The sequence below is a fragment of the Macadamia integrifolia genome, chromosome 2 (genome assembly GCF_013358625.1).
Source record: "Macadamia integrifolia cultivar HAES 741 chromosome 2, SCU_Mint_v3, whole genome shotgun sequence".
Lineage (NCBI taxonomy): Eukaryota > Viridiplantae > Streptophyta > Magnoliopsida > Proteales > Proteaceae > Macadamia > Macadamia integrifolia.
In genome coordinates, this window is record NC_056558.1 from 6,932,657 (window position 1) to 6,952,198 (window position 19,542).

Genomic DNA, 19,542 nt, shown 5'->3' on the forward strand with positions numbered 1-19,542 from the left:
CATTCAGGAAGGATATGAGGGTCATTTCAGAAAAAGAGAAGAGAGAGAGACACAATGGGTGCTAACATACTTGATATCGGCGACACACCCAACCTTTTCCCCTACATTAATTTCATAAGTTGAAAACCAGAGCATGAACAAGGAAGTGGATGAAATACATTTTGTTTTCTCCATCAATCAAACAATGGTTACAGCTGTTGACTTGGTAGATTGAGAATTTGAAACCCATCACTGTGGTTTGGCTCAAATTTTACATTAAGCAAGATGCCATACTTGAATTATAAAGATGGATACCTATAAGGCCATTCAACCAGCTTCACAAAGCCTTACTAAAGCCCACTTGAAGATAGGAAAACTGGGTCCACTGGTTGGAAGAAGTTCTCATAACTGAATTATAAAAATGGATACCTACAAGGCCATTCAACCAGCTTCTGCTTGTATGGGGTTATTGTTCCTCTGAATTTGAGAAATTTGAGTTGGTGGGAAGCAGGGTCTTCTCATCATCAGTATCATGAAGATCAACATCCTCAACACCATGGATCATATCAATCACAATTTTTTCCTTCCCATATAGCTCATCTGATTCCGAGAAGCAAACTTCAGCATATTCTTCTCCAACAGGAGGATTATCTGATTCCATCTGCTGCATCTCTGATTCTATTAATGTATGCATCAATGCTCTCTCTCTGTCTCTTGGGTATGTGCAATAGAGAAAGGAGTAGATTAGGCAACACAGAGTCATCGGAATTCCTATTGCCATATAAAGTGCCTTGGCTAATGATGCAGCATTCTCTGTGTCTGTTTCAACTTCAATAGACTTGCTGGCTCCCTTGGGAGTTGGTTTATAACCATAGAGGTGCTGAGCCAGAATCCCAACTACGGGGGGAGCAAATGATGCTAATATGGACTCAAAAGACCGATCGAGAGCATAGATACTTGTACGTGACTTTTCAGGAACGATCTCTGCAAATATTGGACTACAGTAAAAGTAAATATCAATAACCAAAAAATGTACAAATACAAAACAATTTTTGTATCAACATGTGATGTTGCGATGTCCCACATCGGTTTGTTCAACTCGTTGGTGCATTTATATACTCGAGGAGTTATCTCCACCTAATGCTTAAGGTTTTGGGTTGGACCCTCCAACATGTAAAAATATAAATTGTTCCATCTAGTTGGTTTTAGACTCGTTTGGAAGTCCTAGGTATCATCAATAGGCACTTGTTCAGATCATTCCATATATAGTTCTCCCTGAAATTTTTAAAGCTAGGTAGATGAGATCATATAAAACAAGGGTGGGACTCGTTGACTGATTGCTCCAGGACCTGTCCAACAAGTTCTGTGCTAATTCGATACTTCGTTTTAACAACACTGTTTCTGCTAATTCAGTATTTTCTTTCTTCTTTGTCTTCCCTTATTTCTTGAAGTTGTAGAAAGAAATGGGAAAAATGTGTCAATGAAGAAGAGAGGCTTACTTGTTTGTAGCTGGAGCATTCCATGATATGGACAACCCCATGATGAACAAGACGAAACCATGCATGAAAGCAGTGGAGGGGTCATCAGGTAGAGCCAACAACAGCACTGCTGCCAGTGGGATAGCCATTCCTGAGCTTATCTGCGATAGAACTATCCTGCCAGAGTTGGGGAAACGCTTGGAAAGGATATCCCCCATCTTTCCTCCAAATAGCCCACCAAGAGAACAAGCAACCACAAACATACTCATAAGAAAAGCTGTTTGTTTGTGGGAAAATCCAATGAGCTCCAACCACATAGGTGCAAATGACAAAGCTGACCATGGGAATGATCCTGTCACACCCTGTGCTACAATTATCTGGAAAGAAGGAATTTTTATCACTGTTCTTGCTTCCTGAATTAGTAACTTCGCTGCCAACATTGTGGGTTTATTTGGACCTGGATCTCTAGCTTTGGAACCACCCTCTTCAAATCGTGGATCATTGGCAAATATTCGGACCAAAATACCTACAACAACACTCACCATTCCAACTAGGTGGAAGGAGATTCTCCAACCAGGGATCCCCATGAATGATGTTGAAGCTATCAGAACTGAGCATATGTTTCCAATGATTGAACCTAAGTTGCCAGTCAGCTGTAGCCATCCAAAAGCTATACCACGGTTGGTATCATCGGTCAAATCAGCAACAAGGGACTGAATGGCGGGTGAAACAATGGCCAGTCCAATCCCATTCAAAGCTCTTGAGACTGCCACCTGAATAAGAAACAGAAGCAAACTTAATACTCATAAAGGGAAAATCATGGTAGTTAGTGATATGAAAGGAAGAGCAATTTGATGTTATAGGCAAACTAAAACTGTTGGAAGGTCCCACCCAAAACCTTAAAGGCATTAAGTGGAGAGATCCTCAAGCATATGAAGGCACACTATAGCTTTGTGACTCCCCATGTCTCATCACTTCAGCTAAAAGGAAGAGAAAGTTGTTTTTCACTTGCAGTACGATTCCCTGGATTTTGTTTTAGATTCAACTAGTACTAGCTCTGTTTCAGGACCCAATTAGATTTTCATTTTTTTTCACATATAGTGCTCTCTGTTCTGTGTTATTCATGCACCAATTTCCATCCTACTGTTGACAATTGAATTTTGAAACAATAAATAATTATGGTTCTTCCTGTTCTTGATTTCTGTTTTTTTTTTTCGGGTGAATCTGTAACTTGTTGCTCCTGTTTTTTGAAGTTCACGGCATTTCTTGGTTGATCCTTACAAGAGAAGGGTTCAAGGATTTGGCCTAGACATCGTTATAGATTTCTGATATTGTAATTAAGATAGATCTCCCTATAGAAATAGTGGCTTCTGCTTCTGCAGCTCGCAAAGCACAGTGTGACTACCCAGATGTGCAATAAGGAGAAGGAATGACATAAAAGGTTAGATCTTTCAAGTTCATTGCTTTAGGATCTACTAATGCCTTACTCTGTTCTTGCCTATGACCTAGTCTTTCTATGTAGTTGATTATGAAACAGTCTACTTCAGAAGTTCAACTAATAAAGAAGCAGAGTCCAGATCAAATGGTTTGAGAAAGGAAGAAAGATTGGTTTAGGGAAGGAGAACCTGAAAGAAAGTGGAGGAGAAGCCGACAAGGAACGTGGCGGCAGCCCAGAGGAAGGCGCCGAGGGCGATAACGTGGGCTCTGTTGTGGTGGATGGAGAGGTAGGCTGCGAGTGGGTAGCAGGAGGACTGCACAATAGATCGGAAGAGGGTAAGGGAGCCAAGGCCAGTTGGGTCAGTGTGGAGGGCGACCCCAACTTCCCTGTACACACCAGGGAGCAGTGACTCGTCTGCTCTCTCCATGATCCCTGCCAGGTTCACCAGCATCAATGTTACTGTCTCTGATTTCAACTTCATCTTCTTCATCTCTATGCGTGTCTGTGAGAGAGAGAGAGAGAGAGAGAGAGAGATCTAGAGAGTATTCCTCTCTCGTAATCTAAGCCTTTACTCTCCCCCTCACTCTAGAGCAAAAGAGAACTGAGGATCAGAAGGATCCTTTAGAGAGGGGTGGCGTTGACCAGAGAGAAGATGGCGAATCAGAGATGAAATGCGGCTAAAGAAGAAAGATAGAAAAATTACATGATTATCCATTTTAGGTTTTATTTTGCAAAATTAATCAACTTAAGTTTCAATAAATAAAAATACACAAAATCAGATTTGAGTTTACATAACTATCCAAAACAGTGACTCTCCTTAATTATTTGATATTTTTGCCTCTAATTCCTTCCATCTCTCATCCAAACACCATCTTCAATTGGCCACCGTCGGCGATAAAGCATAAGGATCAGCCGTATCACAGAACACTTGTTCTCCTGGTGAGACTTCCCCTCCTCTTCCCTTCTGCTTGCATTCTTTCTCTAATTTTCCCTTTTATTCTCTCACTCTTTTGCAACCTCTGAGCGGGACTTCCATCGGAAATCACAGAACCAACATAACCTTATAAGACTAATTTGACTAATGCCTAAGAACCAAATACAATGGCCAGATCCTCATCTAGGGAAGGCCGATGGTTGGCTTTCCTCAAATAGAGCACCGTCATCAATGGGGTCAAGCTTCTTGACATCAACCTGGATGTCCTCCTTGTCTTTTTTGCCAATCCATGCACAAAGTGTTACAGGAATCCTTGATCTTGCAACACAGATCAAATTCAATAAAGAAGTAATCGTAGCAATCCAGAAGAAGCTCATCCACCTTAAAGATCAACTGCATCGTGGGTTTCTATTGAGGGTTTTTGTCTCTTTCTCTGTCGATCATTGTCCTCTGTTGCTGCTCCTTCTTTTTCTCTTTTTTGATTTTTCCATCCTTCACAATGGAGACGATGATGTAGAAATATAGTTTTTGGAAGGATTTTAGATTGTTGCATGACATCACTTGAGTTTTGTGGAGTTGACGGAGCTCGATTCCATGGATGAGGTTGGCTTGATCCACTTATTGTTTGTCCTTCTAGAATATGAAATAAAGAAATCCCCTGGTTCAAGGAATCAATCAACAACATTTCTATATCAATTAGCAGACACGATTTAGACAATTAATGATTATGAGGAATTGAGGGCTGAGGTGAGGATGACTGTCGACTGCCCTTTCTTACTCTCGACTCGCGAGGGTTTTTGTTTCTTGCATCTAAATGTTGACCTAGTTAGGGAAATTAGAAAAAGGAGACATTTTTGTGGGGTTAAGGTTTGGAGGAACCGTGAAGTGGAGAGGTTGCGGTTGGAGGTTTTTGTAGGGGTTCAGGTAGCGAGATTTGTAGGTTCAAGTCAACAGTAGATGACAAAGACGATTTGCAGATATGGGTGCTATGGGGCGAGAGGATTGCAAGGGTGGAGATGATCGGGGAAGGGGAGGTGGAGGGGTAAAACGGTCAAAAAAATGTATTATTGAAAGAGGAGTACTGTTTTGGGTACTTTTGTAAACTTAAACCTGATTCTGTGTATTTTTATTAATTGAAACTTAAGTTGATTAATTTTGTAAAGAGAAACTCAAAGATGAATAATCATGTAATTTTCCCAAGAATGAATGGCCAATGTGCTTGATGTACGGTCTCTGTCCTCGGATACTGAGAGATGACGATGTGGGGCCGTCTGAGTTCTCATGGCTTGGGCTATTGTAGACCTTTTGATTGTGAACGTTAACACGTGTAGGTATGAGAGATACTCATGGTACAGGTGATGGCATCTCCTTGCCAATGAATTCCAATATTTCTGCTCTGCGTCTGCCAACGTGCTGCATGTGTTTATATTCCTTTCTATTCATTTTTAGTGGGAGATAGTGGTCCAAGTACACAGAATTGGACATGGAATCGATATGCACGGACAGTCAGAGTCAGACTTCACCCCAAGATATTGGGATGGATATTTTTTTTTTTTGACATTTTAATTCAATAAACACAAGGATTTTGTTATAGAATTCAGTTTTACCCTAATTAAATGGGATCAATTGCATGGACTCTTTCTGTCCAATCAATTCTTTTCAACATCATATTTGATATAAGATTAAAGTTATATGTCTTTCCTGACCAATATGTCTTTCCTGACCACTACTCTTAGGGCCATTTAAGTCTATCCTTTAGCTATTTTAGTTCTTTCTATTTGAATCAATTCACTTCTTTGTATTCAAGCATCAAAGCTTTCATTGAACATGGTCATGTCACATCAAACATCTACTCCCTAGCTTATCTTGTATCAACTCTTTGCAAAAAAAAAAAAAAGTATTAGAGCTAGGGGTGCCAATGGGCCGGGTTGAGTTGGGTTGGGTTGTGTTGGGTTTTTTAAAACCTTAATCCAACCCTAAGGTCTCTTAACTCAACCCTAACCCAATCCATCCTTAGGTCGGGCTGAGTTATCTCAGCCCAAGCGACCCCTAATAGATCTTGATTGGGCCGGGCTTAAAGTAACTAGACCAACCTAGTAATATTGGTTATTTATTTATTTTGGGTGCAAGTACTATTGGTTATACTTGGTTGCTTGATCTTGATATATTGTAGAGGTCAAAGACCAATGTTTGTATATATGTAGATTGTAGAAAACGAAAGATTTTTTGCAGACCTTTTTATAAGTACTCATTTATAATTATTAACATATTTATATTATTATGTACTTAATATACAAGGTTGGGCTGGGTTGGGTTGGGTTGAGACCTCAACCCAGACCCAACCCAACCTGGCCTCGGGCCTAAAATTCTCAACCCTAACCCAATCCATACCCTATGGGCTGAAATCTCAGCCCAGACCCTGCTCGGGCTCAGGGCAGGCTAGGGCACATTCAGGTTGATCGGGCTTTTTTGACACCCGTAATTGGAACTATTCTCAAATCAGTTCTAATGTGAATATTCCTTACTTTCTTCCTAGTTTTGTCATTCATCAATCTCAATATCTTTATATATGTTACACGGAGTTTACCTATATGATGCCTCTTAGCTATTCAACACTCTGCACCATGCATCATAACCGGTCATAAGATTGTTCTATAAAATTTTCTTTAAGTTTTTCAAGAATACGTACGTTGATCACATGATACTCCAAACGTATCTCTCAACTTGACCCATCTTATTTTAATTCTTTGTGAAACATCATCCTTTATGAATACTTTCTTTATATATGGTTGAGCCTAGATGTAACTTTATAGTCTTTACATAACAATCTATCAGATATTCTAGTTAAGAGGGTCCTTACATAACAATCTATAACCTTACAATCGTTATATAGAATAATCTATCAGACTTTAGATACATATTTCACCACGAAATAGTGCAATGGTAAAATGTCTATTTCATTGAGGTAAAAAAAAAACACTCCACTAAATGAGGTATTTATTTGCTAATAAAATAAATTATTAAATAAAATATGATTTCCTTAGTGGCGTAATTACCGTTGCTAAAAAACAAGAACTTTTCTATTTTAATTAAAATAAAGTTATTATATTTAAACTTTGCCGATGGAACTATAAGCAGATGTTTTCTAGGATTTTGCCGCGATAATTACTGCACTAATGAGCATTTTCTTGTGTTGATCTAAAGTCAAATTCCTGCATTTTGTTATTCCTAGCTTGATCCATGACCCAACACTATGGGATATAAAAGGATATAGTGATATACCAAGCCCAAGGATCCACAGGCTTAATTATGAATCCGGCTACAGAAACATTTGAGTTATCTAGTCTAAGATTTTGTATTTAATTAAGACCTTGTATATGTAGATGTAGATCTAGATATGGATAAAATATTTATCCATTTATGCTATACTATCTACTTGAAAAATGCCTGCAAAATATATGCTTAAGATATCCATTAAAATGTGAAAGTTTTGAACCATGGTTGAAAATAAATGGACAACTGAAGGCTCAAGGTATGGGTTATTGATCTGAGTATAAAATCCAATAGCAGTGTGAAATTTAGCAGCACTTGAAGCAAGAATATGGGCTGGCTTTATTAACCTCTGCTTGACAAAAGAGTATAAGCTATAATGAAAAAGGCATATTCAACTTTTCATAAGCTTCCACATGGTTTCTCCTTGTTCTCTGTTTTCCATTTTCAAACTCAAGATCAAATAGGCAGGGAGTTAGATCATGAAAATTTTAGAACAATAAAAGGAGTGGTCTACACACATAAGAGCAATTTGTTTTTTAAAGAAGTCTGTACAATGTTAGTAAATACAAGGCTTGATGTCAGGAACTATATTCTCTCCTCTTGATAAGAGTATAAAAAGAAATGTCTTTCCTATGGCATGATCATGGATTTTTCTTTCCTTTCCTACATTAACTTCATAAAATCTGGCCACTTCTGACTTCATGCAGTGTTCATTAGGGAAAAGCCAGAGCAAGAACAAGGTAGTGAAATATATTTTGTTCTCTCCATCAATCAAAGAGTAAGATCTTCACAACTCCATACTGGTTGAAGCTGTTGACGTGGTAGATTGAGATGGTGAAACCCAACAATTTGCTCTCACTCAAAATTTTCACAAAACCTCCTGAAGCCCACCTGAAGACAGGAAAACTGGGATTATACTTGAATTAGAAAGATGGACACCTATAAGGCCATCCAAGAGGCATTTGCTTGTATGGGTGTTACTATTCCTTTAAAGTTGAGAAATTTGATTTGCTGGGAAGCAGGGTCTTCTCATCAGTGTCATCAAGATCAACATCTTCAACACCATAGACCATATCAAGCATGGTTTTTTCATCCCCATATAGCTCATCTGATTCCGAAAAGCAAACTTCAGCATATTCCTCTCCAGCAGGAGGATTATCTGACTCCATCTGTTGCATCTCTGATTCTACTAATGAATGCATAGATGCTCGCTCTCTGTCTCTTGGGTAGGTGCAATAGAGAAAAGAGTAGATTAGGCAACACAGAGTCATCGGAATTCCTATTGCCATGTAAAGTGCCTTGGCTAATGATGCAGCATTCTCTCTGTCTGTTTCAACTTCAACAGACTTGCTGGCTCCCTTGGGAGCTGGTTTATAACCATAAAAGTGCTGAGCTAGAAACCCAACTACAGGGGGAGCAAATGATGCCAATATAGACTCAAAAGATTGATCCAGAGCATAGACACTTGTACGTGACTTTTCAGGAACAATCTCTGCAAATATTGGACTACAGGAAGCATAAATATCAATAAACAAAAAAAGGTACACATTTGACAAAATAAAACCATATGTATCAACATGTGAAAATATGAATTGTTTCATCTAGTGGGTTTAGCACAGTGATTCCACAATTTAGGCATATAAAAACTCATGGATGGGACTGTTATACCAAGCACATGGTGTGATTGATGCAGAGATGGAAAGATTGATTTAATCGGAAGCCCTTGGCACATTTATAGGCACTTCTCAAGTCCATTCCACATACAAATTTTTTTTTTTTAAACTTTCTAAAGCAATGTAGATGAGATCATATACAACAAGGGCGTTGAGGCTCCTTGCCTGATAACTCAAGGACCCTTAAAATGTAGCAGTGCTTTCTTTCTTTTATGTCTTTCCTTTTATTTCTTTGAAATTGTAGAAAGAAAAAGGTGAATTAATAGAGAAGTGAGGCTTACAAGTTTGTAGCTGGAGTATTCCATGATATGGATAATCCCATTATGAACAAGACAAAACCATGCATGAAAGCAGTGGAGGGGTCATCAGGTAGAGCCAACAACAGCACTGCTGCCAGTGGTATAGCCGATCCAGAGCTTATCTGTGATAGAACTATCCTGCCAGAGTTGGGGAAACGCTTGGAAAGGATATCCCCCATCTTTCCTCCAAAGAGCCCGCCAAGAGAACCAGCAACCACAAACATGCTCATAAGAAAAGCTGTTTGTTTGTGGGAAAATCCAATGAGCTCCAACCACATAGGCGCAAATGACAAAGCTGACCATGGGAACGATCCTGCGACACCCTGTGCTACAATTATCTGGAAAGATGGAACTTTTATCACTGACTTGGCTTCCTGAATTAATAACTTCACTGCTGACACTGTGGGTTTATTTGGACCTGGATCTCTAGCTTTAGAACCACCCTCTTCAAATCGTGGATCATTGGCAAATAGGCGGACCAAAATACCTACAACAACACTCACCATTCCAACTAGGTGGAAGGAGATTCTCCAACCAGGGATCCCCATGAATGATGTTGAAGCTATCAGAACTGAACATAGGTTTCCAATGATTGAACCAAAGTTGCCAGTCAGCTGTAGCCATCCAAAAGCAATACCACGGTTGGTGTCATCAGTTGAATCAGCAACAAGGGACTGAATGGCAGGTGTAACAATAGCAAGTCCTATCCCATTCAAAGCTCTTGAGACTGCCACCTGAATAAGAAACAGGAGAGAATAGTTAGAATGGGAAAATCATGGAAGGTAGTGGTATGATAGGTAGAGATCAACTCAATGTTATTCGAAAACTAAAACTGTTGGATAGTCCAACCCAAAACCTTAAGGCATTAGATGGAGAAAGCACCTCAAGTGTATGAGGGTACCAAAAACCTAAACAATCCAATGTGGGACTATAGCTCTATAACTCCCATCATCTCAAGATTCTCAACAAATCAGCTAAAAAAAAACAAAAAGGGTAGGCCTATCCAGTGCAAGAGGTTCCCACCACCGCAGGGCCAGGAGAGGATCATAATGTATCCAGCCTTACGCCTGCTTTGCAAAGAAGCTGTTTCCGGACTCGAACCTGCGACCACATGGTCGCAATGAGGCAACCGTAGTGCCAAGGTGCGCCCTCTAAATGGAAGAGCAAGATGTTTTTGTCTTACTGTACGATTTCCCTGTATTTTGATTTAGATGCAATTAGTATTAGCTCTGTTTCAACACCCAATTATATTTTTCATTCTTTGGCATAGTGTTCAATGTTCTGTTCAGTTCATGCCCTAGGTTCTTCCTCTTTTTTTTTTTTCACTGTAACTCATTGCTCCTGCCTTTTGAAGTTTATGGCATTTCATGCTTGATCCTTAAAAGAGAAGAGCTCAAGGATTTGGCCAAGGTATCGGTATAGATTTCTGCTATTATGATTAGATAGATCTCCCTATAGACAGAGTGGGCTCTGCTTCTGCAGCCCTCAAAGCACAATGCGACTATCCAGATGAGCAATAGGGATATGATGCTATCAAGATGGAGTAGGAATGACAATAAAGGGTCAGATCTTTCAAGTTCTTTCCTTTAGGATCAACTAATGTCTTACTTTTTTTGTAGATGATTTAAGGAAAAGCCTAGTTCAAGCTAATGGAGAAGTAAAGTCCAGATCCCAGGAACAATTGGCTGATTTAAGTAGGCCGAGCTATTCAGCTCGCATCCATAGGATATGATCTCATTTTGGATGCCATTTGATAAACAAAGGAAGAAACGGGGAGAGAGATTGGATTTAGGGAACTACCTGAAAGAAAGTAGAAGAGAAGCCGACAAGGAAGGTCGCGGCGGCCCAGAGGAAAGCACCGAGGGCGATAACGTGGGCTCTGTTGTGGTGGATGGCGAGGTATGCTGCGAGTGGGAAGCAGAAGGATTGTACAATGGATCGGAAGAGGGTGAGAGAGCCAAGACCAGTTGGGTCAGTGTGGAGGGCGGCCCCAACTTCCCTGTACACACCAGGAAGCAGTGACTCGTCCGCTCTCTCCATTATCCCCGCCAGGTTCACCAGCATCAATGTCAATGTCTCTGATTTCATCTTCTTCATCTCTTCATTCACACATTCTCTGTGCGAGAGAGAGAGAGAGAGAGAGAGAGAGAGAGCGAGAGAGAGCAAAAAGAACAGGGTCAATTGGATCTCAGGTATAAACTATAAAGAGAGTAGCGTTGACCAGAAAGAAACATCTCCGATAGGAATCTTGAATATAGAATCGGTATTCACGGCTGGTCAGAAAATAAAAAGAGTTTGATTGTTTGGTTAAAAAGAAAAAAATTGAATTTTAGCAAAGTCATAAACACATCGAAAATTATTGTGTAATTAGTATTTTTTGTCTTATTATGTTTTTATGTTTTTTTGTGTTTTTTTGTAAAAAAAAATTTGGAAGAATAAAAGAAAACTTCACAATTCCCAAGAGAAATTTTTAACTTAAAAAATTGAATTTTCTCTTGAATGAAAACATACCAAGTGCAAAGAGAAATTCTTTACAAAAAAAAAAAGGTATAAAAAGTGTATTTTTTTCTTTTCTTCTCTTGACTACCAAACACAGCCTATATATGCGGGTGGGGAAGAAATTGTAATTTTTTTTAATATATGAATTTCTTGGGTTTTTTATTTAATAAATCTAAGAATTTTGTTACATGATATAAGATTTTTTTTTACTAACAATAATAAAGAAACTATTGCAAAATGCGAAGATTAAAAATTAAACTAGGGTTCTTCAAAAAAGGGATTACAAAATCAACTTGAATGATCGAGAAATTCACTTAACCTGATTCTGGTACTTTGAATCATGACTTTGTGAGAGGTGGACTAAAGAGAATGAGCAAGTGCGGCCGTTTTGATGAACCCTATATTATGGTATCCTTAGAATTTTTTTTTTTTAATGCTTTGTTTTACCATTTTTGATAAATTTCATTTAAGTTGAAACATGAAACATGGATCATAATTTACTTTAAAAAATAAAAAAAAGAAAAGAAATATAGACCATAAGCCAATTTCTAATCCAAATTTTCAGTCCCAAGTTGACATGCCATGTGACAAAATTTTGTTAACCACCTAGTCGATCTTTACCTTAAATGTGAATATACAAGTTGACTAGGGTAAAAAATTTGTGAAGAAATGTGTCTCAAAGTCTCTACCTAATTGTCAAAATTTAGTTCAATTTTGCAGACAAAGCCTTAGATATCCACTAAAATATGAAAGTTTTGAAACATGATTGAAAAGAAAAGGACTATGCAAGATCCAAGGTTCGGGGTTTTTATTGAGATTAAAATGCAAACATTAGTATTATGAAATTTAGTAGCGCTTGAAGCAAGAATATGGGATGCTTGAATTAACTACCCGTACATGTATGCTTCACCTAAAATTAGATGATGACATTTCCACCAAAGCTTCTCCTGTTCTAGCATCTTTTCTAGGTGGGGCCATGGGCTTTATGTGCCTCCAACCTTGGTCTAACCAGCCTAAGGCAAACCATTGCACACCTAACCCAGCACCAACTGTGTTTGGGGCCAAATTAGGTGCTGGAGGCCGGACTGCTCGAGTCCACAATTGAGATAACCTTGAAAACTCCATCAGTATAAGCCCATATACAAATCTGTCAAGGTTTCAAGTATGGGCTGAAAGCAAATTGGAGCGCAGAAGATGTCAAAGGGTTAAAGCTCATAACATGAACTGGGCTTAATCAAGTGTGTTAAATCCACCCTAGGTACAAGTCTATCTGGGTAAGAATTTCAACTGCTCAGTAAAGGCCGGGGATAAGACTTGACTGTAGTTTGTGTTTGGGCTAATTGGCAGGATTAGAAGTGGATATCAATCTAACAACTTTTTGATGGGAATATCTGTAAGTTCTTACTAAACAATTATATTACGGGTGGCATTTTTTTGGGCTGGGCCAACCTTGCACTATGTACTAGGGTTTAGTAAGGCCCAAGCCTAGGCCCGACCCAGGATTTGGGCCTGTTAGGGCAGGCCAGTTTTTGAGCTTGTTAGGCCCAGTCTGTGTCACTCTCTGTCCTTCCCCTTGAAAACTAGCGCCCAACCCTCTTCCAACAACTTATTACCGGATTGTTTAGTCTCTCTCTCTCTCTCTCTCTCTTTCTTTTTGATACCAGATAACCGTAACCTTAACTGGGCTAAAATTGTTAGAATGGTATCCTTAAAACAGCATCGAGATTTTAAATCTATCTCCCAACTATGTCTTACATAAGTTTTAGTGATATAAATCACTTTAATACCTATATTTCCTTCAAATGTAGTAGTATTGAAGGGTTTAGGGGTTAGTGGTTAGAGTTAGAGGTAAGGTTTAGGGTTTTAGGGTATAGGGTTAGGTTTTCAAGGTTTTAGGGTTTTAGGGTTTAGCGTTTAGCGTTTAGGGTTTTGGGTTTAGGGTTTAAGGTTTGGAGTTTTAGGGTCTAGGGTTTAGGTTAGGGTTTAGGTTTTAGGGTTTAGGGTTTAGGGTTTAGGGTTTAGAGTTTTAGGATTTAGGGTTTAGGTTAGGGTTTAGGGTTTTGGGGTTTAGGGTTTGGAGTTTTAGGGTCTAGGGTTTAGGGTTTATGGTTAAGGATTAGGGTTTACAGTTTTACGATTTAGGGTTTAGAGTTTTAGGTTTTAGGCTTTAGGCTTTAGGGGTTGGGGTTAAGGGTTTAGGGTTTGGGGTTTAGGGTTTAGGGTTTAAGGTTTGGGGTTTAGGGTTTAGGGTTTAGGGTTTAGGGTTTAGGAGTTTAGGGTTTGAGTTTTAGGGTCTACGGGTTAGAGTTTATGGTTTAGGGTTTAGTGTTTTAGGTTTTAGGGTTTGGGGTTTTAGGGTTTAGGGTTTAGGGTTTAGGGTTTAGGGTTTAGGGTTTTAGGGTTCAGGGTTTAGGATTTAGTTTTTAGGGTTTAGTGTTTAGGGGTTAGGGTTTAGGGATTAGGGTTTGGGTTTAGGGTTTTAGGGTTTAGGGTTTTAGGTTTTAGGTTTTAGGATTCAAGGTTTAGGGTTCAGGGTTTAGGGATTAGGGTTTTAGGTTTTAGGTTTTAGGGTTTAGGGTTTAGGGTTCTAGGGTCTTATGTCTTAGGGTTTAGGGGTTAGTGTTTAGGGTTCTAGGGTTGTATGTCTTAGGGTTTAGGGTTTAGGATTCTAGTGTTTTATGTCTTAGGGTTGGGGTTTAAGGTTTAGGGTTTTGTGTTTAGGGTTCTAGGGTTTTATGTCTCTGGGTTAAGGGTTGAGGGTTTTAGGGTTTAGAGTTTTTTGGGTTTTAGGGTTTTAGGGTTTAGGGTTTTAGGCAAGGGTGTCTATTTTAAACCGAAACCGAATACTGAATCCAAAATCGACCCGAATTTATTGAACCGAATTGATTTGGTTCAAATTTCGATTGAGCATATGGGTATGGACACGGTTCCGCTTGGTTTTGGTTAGGGTGTAAGAACTGTCGGTTGGATACAAAACTGAATCGAATTGCTCTTAAAACCAAATAATTAAAAAAACTATAGTATCTTTTAGAGATTTTTTAGGTGATAAGTGTTTTTTACAATTTATCATCACATGTTTACATGTTAAAACAATTTTGGAGTTTGCAATGGCCATAGGGCCCATAACTTGGGCCCATTATGGCCTTTGGTCCATCACAGTCATGGTCGAAAAGTGGAACCATTTTTATAATTGAATTAAAACTGAGGTACAAAATCGAATTAAAATTGCATATCATAACCGAATAGGAACAGAAACTAAACCGAGCCAAAGTGAATCAAATTGTGTATCTAAATGTGGAACTAACAATTCGGTTTGGCTACCATTAGGGCTATGCTTGGTAGGCAATAGAAGAAAAGAAAAGAAAAGAAGAGAAAAAAGAATCTAGAAAAGGAAGGAAAATAAATGAAATGAAATGGTGAGGATAAAAAAAAGTATGTATGCTTGGTTGCCATTAGAAGAGAAGAAAAGATTTAAAAAAAAAAAAATTCTGTAATTTCTCATATTTTATTATGTTTTTGGCAAGATTTTTTTGTTAGGAGCGAAACAAAAGAAAATTTCACAATTCCCAAGGGGAGCAAAAATTGAATCTTCTCCTGATCAAGACATGCCAAGCATAAAGAAAAATTCTTAAACTTAGAAAAAAGTACAACTTTTGTATTTTTTTTTCTTTTCTTTTCTTTTCTTTTTCTTCTCTTGGTTACCAAACACAACTTAAAAGAGAAGAATAGAAAAGAAAAGAATATATAAAAGAAAGGAAAAGAAAAGAGAATAAAAGAAATGAAATAGTGAGAAAATAAAAAAAAATATGAGTTGCTAGTTTTCATTAGAAGCCAAGAAAGTGTTTTGACAACATTTATTTTTGGAGAACAAAAGAAAATTTCACTATTCCCAAGATGAATTTTGAAATTCAAAAATTAAATCTCCTTTTGATTGAGAATATGCCAAGCATAAGAAGAATTTCTTAAACCAAGAATAAAATACAATCTTTCTTTTCTTTTCATTTTTTCTCTTGACTATCAAACACAACCTTGCTTCAGAACTTACCAAGCACAAAGAGAAATTCTTAAATCAAGAAAAAGAAAAACATTTTTATTACTCTTCCTTCTTCTTCTCTTCTCACACGCTTACCAGGCTACTACAACGAACCTCTTGCCATTCCAACTAATCATACGTTTATCTACGTGGCGCTTTCTTCTCATAGTCAGCGGTTTTAACTTCGAGTGTAGGACCCACTCCACTGATGACTGTAGCGCACATGACGCTCTCTCTGTGTGTTTCTCGCACAACAACGTAGGCATAATGTATGGGCATATGATGTCCTTGTCTACGTCACATAATAATAATCCCATCCGTCCATCCGTCCATTAACTACTTATCACTGTTTTAAGTGGTGTAGTCCGCAGTCCCACACTTACACCTATAAAGAAAAGCTCTCGTACCAATCCCAATCCTAATCTGCCTTTTTTTTTTTTTTTTTGATAAATAATCTGCCATCTAACAATGTTCCAAAAGGGAACAAAACAATGGTTTCATGTATCACTATCAGATCGGTTGCCTTGGTTGATTCGTATGATTCATGACCTGCATCGATACCTAATCCATACTACTGCATTAATGTTATCGGATTAGGGAAGGGCAAAATGGTTAAAAAAATTTGAATATCAATATATTTAGAATGGCAAAATGGTCTGATTGAAACCTCATACTATCAAGTAATATTATTAACAATATTTTTGAACATTTCTTTTATCGGCAAAAGGAAACCAAAAAGGTAAAATGGTTCTTGTGGCAAGACACAACAGGGGATAAAATGACCATCGCTCCATCAAGAAAGGTGAAAATCTTATCTGTGTTGATGCTTCTACTAGTGCTTTCATTGGTCTATCTTGATTTGGACCCCTACATACTTCATTGTGTACAAGAAATGCCCTTGGGAAAGCACAAAAGAACAGGGTGAAGACTTACCAATTTCAAATGCAAAGACAATGGAGTAGGGGGAAAGTGAGAGAAAAGAAATGAATGAATTTAAGGATTTGAGTTTTGTTCAGACTCATTGAGTTTCATACGACTTGGGTCAAATAAAACATGTCCTTTGTGACTCAAGTAAAATTAGTATCAGATATAGTCATTTTTCACATTGGATGAGTTTACACAAGTCCTGACCATGTTTTGCGAAAAATTGACTAAAATCGGGTGACTCACCTGAGTCAAATCCTGACTTTCCAATTATGGCAAAAACTCCAAAAAATTATTTTTTCCCCCTCAACTCAAAATTTTAAGATTCCGACCAATTCCAATATAATTTGATTCAGAATCGATAAAAACCAATCCCATTACCCATGCCAATTGCTTGAGCCATGATTGGGAAAAGGAAAACGAGTTGCTTGTGTAAACTCTCAAAACAAAAAATTTCCCTTACACATTCTCTTTTATTTCTCATTTAAACTAATTATCTCTAGTTTTATTGTTGTTTTAATTGAACACACCAAGGCATTTTTATTGTTCAAGTTATTTAACTCCTAATTACATATGCATTTCTATAATAAATTATGACCACACATCTTTCTTGGTCTCTAAGCATTCAGTCCTAATCATTCACGTATAACTAGGAACCTTCATTAGTTGCAAATGTTTATTTCTCAAATACATTTATTTCCCTCATTTCCAACCACCAATTTAGAATATTCTTTCTTAGCTACCAAGTAAATACAATTGACTCCTATTACGTCATCTAGATACTCACTCAACCACCTAATTGTAATTTTCGATTCTTCAACATTCATTTGATGATATGGATGGCTATATTTTTTTTCCATCTGGGTGGTGAAAGATATGGATGGGTATTTGTAAGTTGTGAGTTTTGATCATTCAATTCTAAGGAAGGATTAAGGAGGCTTGGATGGGAAGAAGAACAATTGCATGGCCCTTGCATCAATATAGGAGTCAATGAGGGGATGTATAATGGCACATATCAAAGGGGATTTTTCATTTCTTTAGGGGCAATGCAATCATTTTCAGGGGATGTTATGTTTGGGAGCAAGTTGCACGTAATCAATCTGGGTTCTTTATCTCCTTTTAATAATAGGGAAAAGGTTAAACACACTATTGGGGTGTCCACCCTATTTCACTCTCCTCCTTCTCTTTTGGAAATAACCTCATGTCCTTCCAAGCCCAACCCTCCCATTGGTTGAGTCGTTAATTCTTAGAATGCTATTAGCATGTCCAAACCCGTCCCCTTAAATAATTAGAAGGAAAAGGTTTTCAGAGCTGTCAAGGTGTCCTACATCTTTATAGAGAAAGAAAAAGGTCAAAGTGTAGATTTCAATATGTGTCCTCTCACATTAAGTGATGTGAGATCCACATTGACACATTCTCTTGTTAACCAATATGAGTCTCATGTGAATGATACAATTCTGTAGGTTCCTCCCCTCACTAGTATTGTAAAATAAAAAAATAAAAGAATAAAAAAAATAAGAAAAAAAAAAAATGAAAGGAGAAGAAGAAGGAGAAAGCTGACAACCTCAATAATTCATGAAAACTTTTTCCCGAAAAATAATAAAGGACAAGGTCCTCTGAACAACCAACACAAAAGAGTCCACCAATGAGATGAATGCAAAATGGTTACGTACATAAGTGAACAATAAAGTCATTTAATGTGAGAAGAAGAGAGAAAGAGGTGGACATGCCACCCTAGCCTTCTCGATCTGGCAGTTCACAAAACATTTTCTATGATATAGAAAGATTCTATATCGATGTGCATGCTAACATCTTATATCTCTCTCCATGTTCCTATAAAATGACATATTTACGCTAGTGTGGGAGAAGAGAGTATACAGTGAACTTAGGGGGAGGAGGTAGACCTCATAAGTAACAATAATGGGCCCCAACAAAAATGGGTATTTTATATTTGGATCAGGCGGGTCACATTTCCTTGCTCCTCGTGGTTGGGACCGTGAGTTTTCCATCATTATCATTCTGATGCTCTCTGCTCTCTGTCTATTGATCACGCCGAGACCGACAGATAAGACAACCGGGGACTGACCGGCAACCGTGGGGGCACTGACTACTGCAATGAACCTCGCCTGACCGTACGAACGATCAAGTAGATGCTCTGGGAATAAGGTACAGATTTCACCAAATCGTCAGAGCGCAGCCGGCGTGACGCCAGTGTACTGGCCCCAGACATCTTCTAAGAAATTGACTTTTATGACAATTTTACCCCTGGTTGGTATCATTCTATCGATACGGTAATCACCCGATATGGTCGATCCCCAATCCCATCTCCCTGGCAGCTGTGACGCATAATGGGGCATTCGATGGGTGAGAGGATCGGGCACACACCCAACACGTGAGTGTGCACCCTCAGGTTCTTCCTGTCATTAACTGCACAGTGGAACACCAAACGGCTGAATACGAATTGACTCCATCTAAGGCCTCGTTTGGTATTGTTTTTGTTCTAAAAATTTCGTTTTGTATTAAAAGTGAAAATTTCAGTTTTTATGTCAAAACATCATTTTTTAACGAATTAAGGCTATTTGGTGAATCTATTTCTAAAACAATTTCAGAACAGAAAAATAACAGTTCAGCCGTTTAGTAATGCTTGTTTCAAAAATGATTTTTTTTTTTAAAGTCAATAATTACATAAATAAATGCCAAAATACTATTATAAATTAATAATCCTTTGGGACAATCAAACATTACATACCAAATAAAAAAAAATGGTTTCACAATGACAAATAAAGTATATAATTAAGACTGCCTTGTCCAAGTTAATTTTGCATTACATAATTCCCCAAATTTTTACTTTTTGTTCAAGTTTAAAGACTTGAATGTATTGAGGATGTCTTGCATCTTATTTGTTTGGTCCTCCAATTCTTTAAGTGTCCCTTCCAGATATCCTTACATGTATTCGTTCGAGATGGACGGTGGTGTGAATGCTGTTGATGTTGAGCTTTCTGAACCTAATGT

General features: G+C 38.1%; 2 protein-coding genes across 4 annotated transcripts; both read right to left on the reverse strand.

Moving 5' to 3' along the window:
• Positions 1–134: 134 nt before the first annotated feature.
• Positions 135–3,538, reverse strand: LOC122094302. Of its 2 annotated transcripts, none has more exons than XM_042665067.1 (3): positions 3,083–3,533; positions 1,479–2,230; positions 135–977 (listed from the first exon to the last, which is right to left on the reverse strand). In XM_042665067.1, exons 1-3 carry the CDS (start codon positions 3,383–3,385, stop codon positions 446–448), a joined length of 1,587 nt encoding a protein of 528 aa, XP_042521001.1. In that variant the 5' UTR covers positions 3,386–3,533; the 3' UTR covers positions 135–445. The 2 variants fall into 2 exon arrangements, with proteins under 2 accessions (XP_042521001.1, XP_042521008.1); XM_042665074.1 differs by having other exon boundaries at positions 805–963; positions 3,083–3,538.
• A 4,075-nt stretch (positions 3,539–7,613) lies between these two features.
• Positions 7,614–11,268, reverse strand: LOC122094163. Of its 2 annotated transcripts, none has more exons than XM_042664868.1 (3): positions 10,875–11,265; positions 9,057–9,808; positions 7,614–8,608 (listed from the first exon to the last, which is right to left on the reverse strand). In XM_042664868.1, the coding sequence occupies exons 1-3, from the start codon at positions 11,169–11,171 to the stop codon at positions 8,083–8,085; spliced, it is 1,575 nt and encodes a 524-aa protein (XP_042520802.1). In that variant the 5' UTR covers positions 11,172–11,265; the 3' UTR covers positions 7,614–8,082. The 2 variants fall into 2 exon arrangements, with proteins under 2 accessions (XP_042520802.1, XP_042520812.1); XM_042664878.1 differs by having other exon boundaries at positions 8,445–8,594; positions 10,875–11,268.
• Positions 11,269–19,542: the final 8,274 nt, after the last annotated feature.

What these genes read in the sequence shown, in the direction of transcription:
- LOC122094302 (XM_042665067.1), bottom strand. Translation starts at nt 3,385, where the DNA reads ATGAAGAAGATGAAGTTGAAATCAGAGACAGTAACATTGATGCTGGTG. An exon ending in TCTCCTCCACTTTCTTTCAG is followed by an intron (nt 2,231 to 3,082) that starts GTTCTCCTTCCC and finishes TTTCTTATTCAG; the next exon opens with GTGGCAGTCTCAAGAGCTTT. An exon ending in AATGCTCCAGCTACAAACAA is followed by an intron (nt 978 to 1,478) that starts GTAAGCCTCTCT and finishes CTTTTACTGTAG; the next exon opens with TCCAATATTTGCAGAGATCG.
- LOC122094163 (XM_042664868.1), bottom strand. Translation starts at nt 11,171, where the DNA reads ATGAAGAAGATGAAATCAGAGACATTGACATTGATGCTGGTGAACCTG. An exon ending in TCTCTTCTACTTTCTTTCAG is followed by an intron (nt 9,809 to 10,874) that starts GTAGTTCCCTAA and finishes TTTCTTATTCAG; the next exon opens with GTGGCAGTCTCAAGAGCTTT. An exon ending in AATACTCCAGCTACAAACTT is followed by an intron (nt 8,609 to 9,056) that starts GTAAGCCTCACT and finishes TGCTTCCTGTAG; the next exon opens with TCCAATATTTGCAGAGATTG.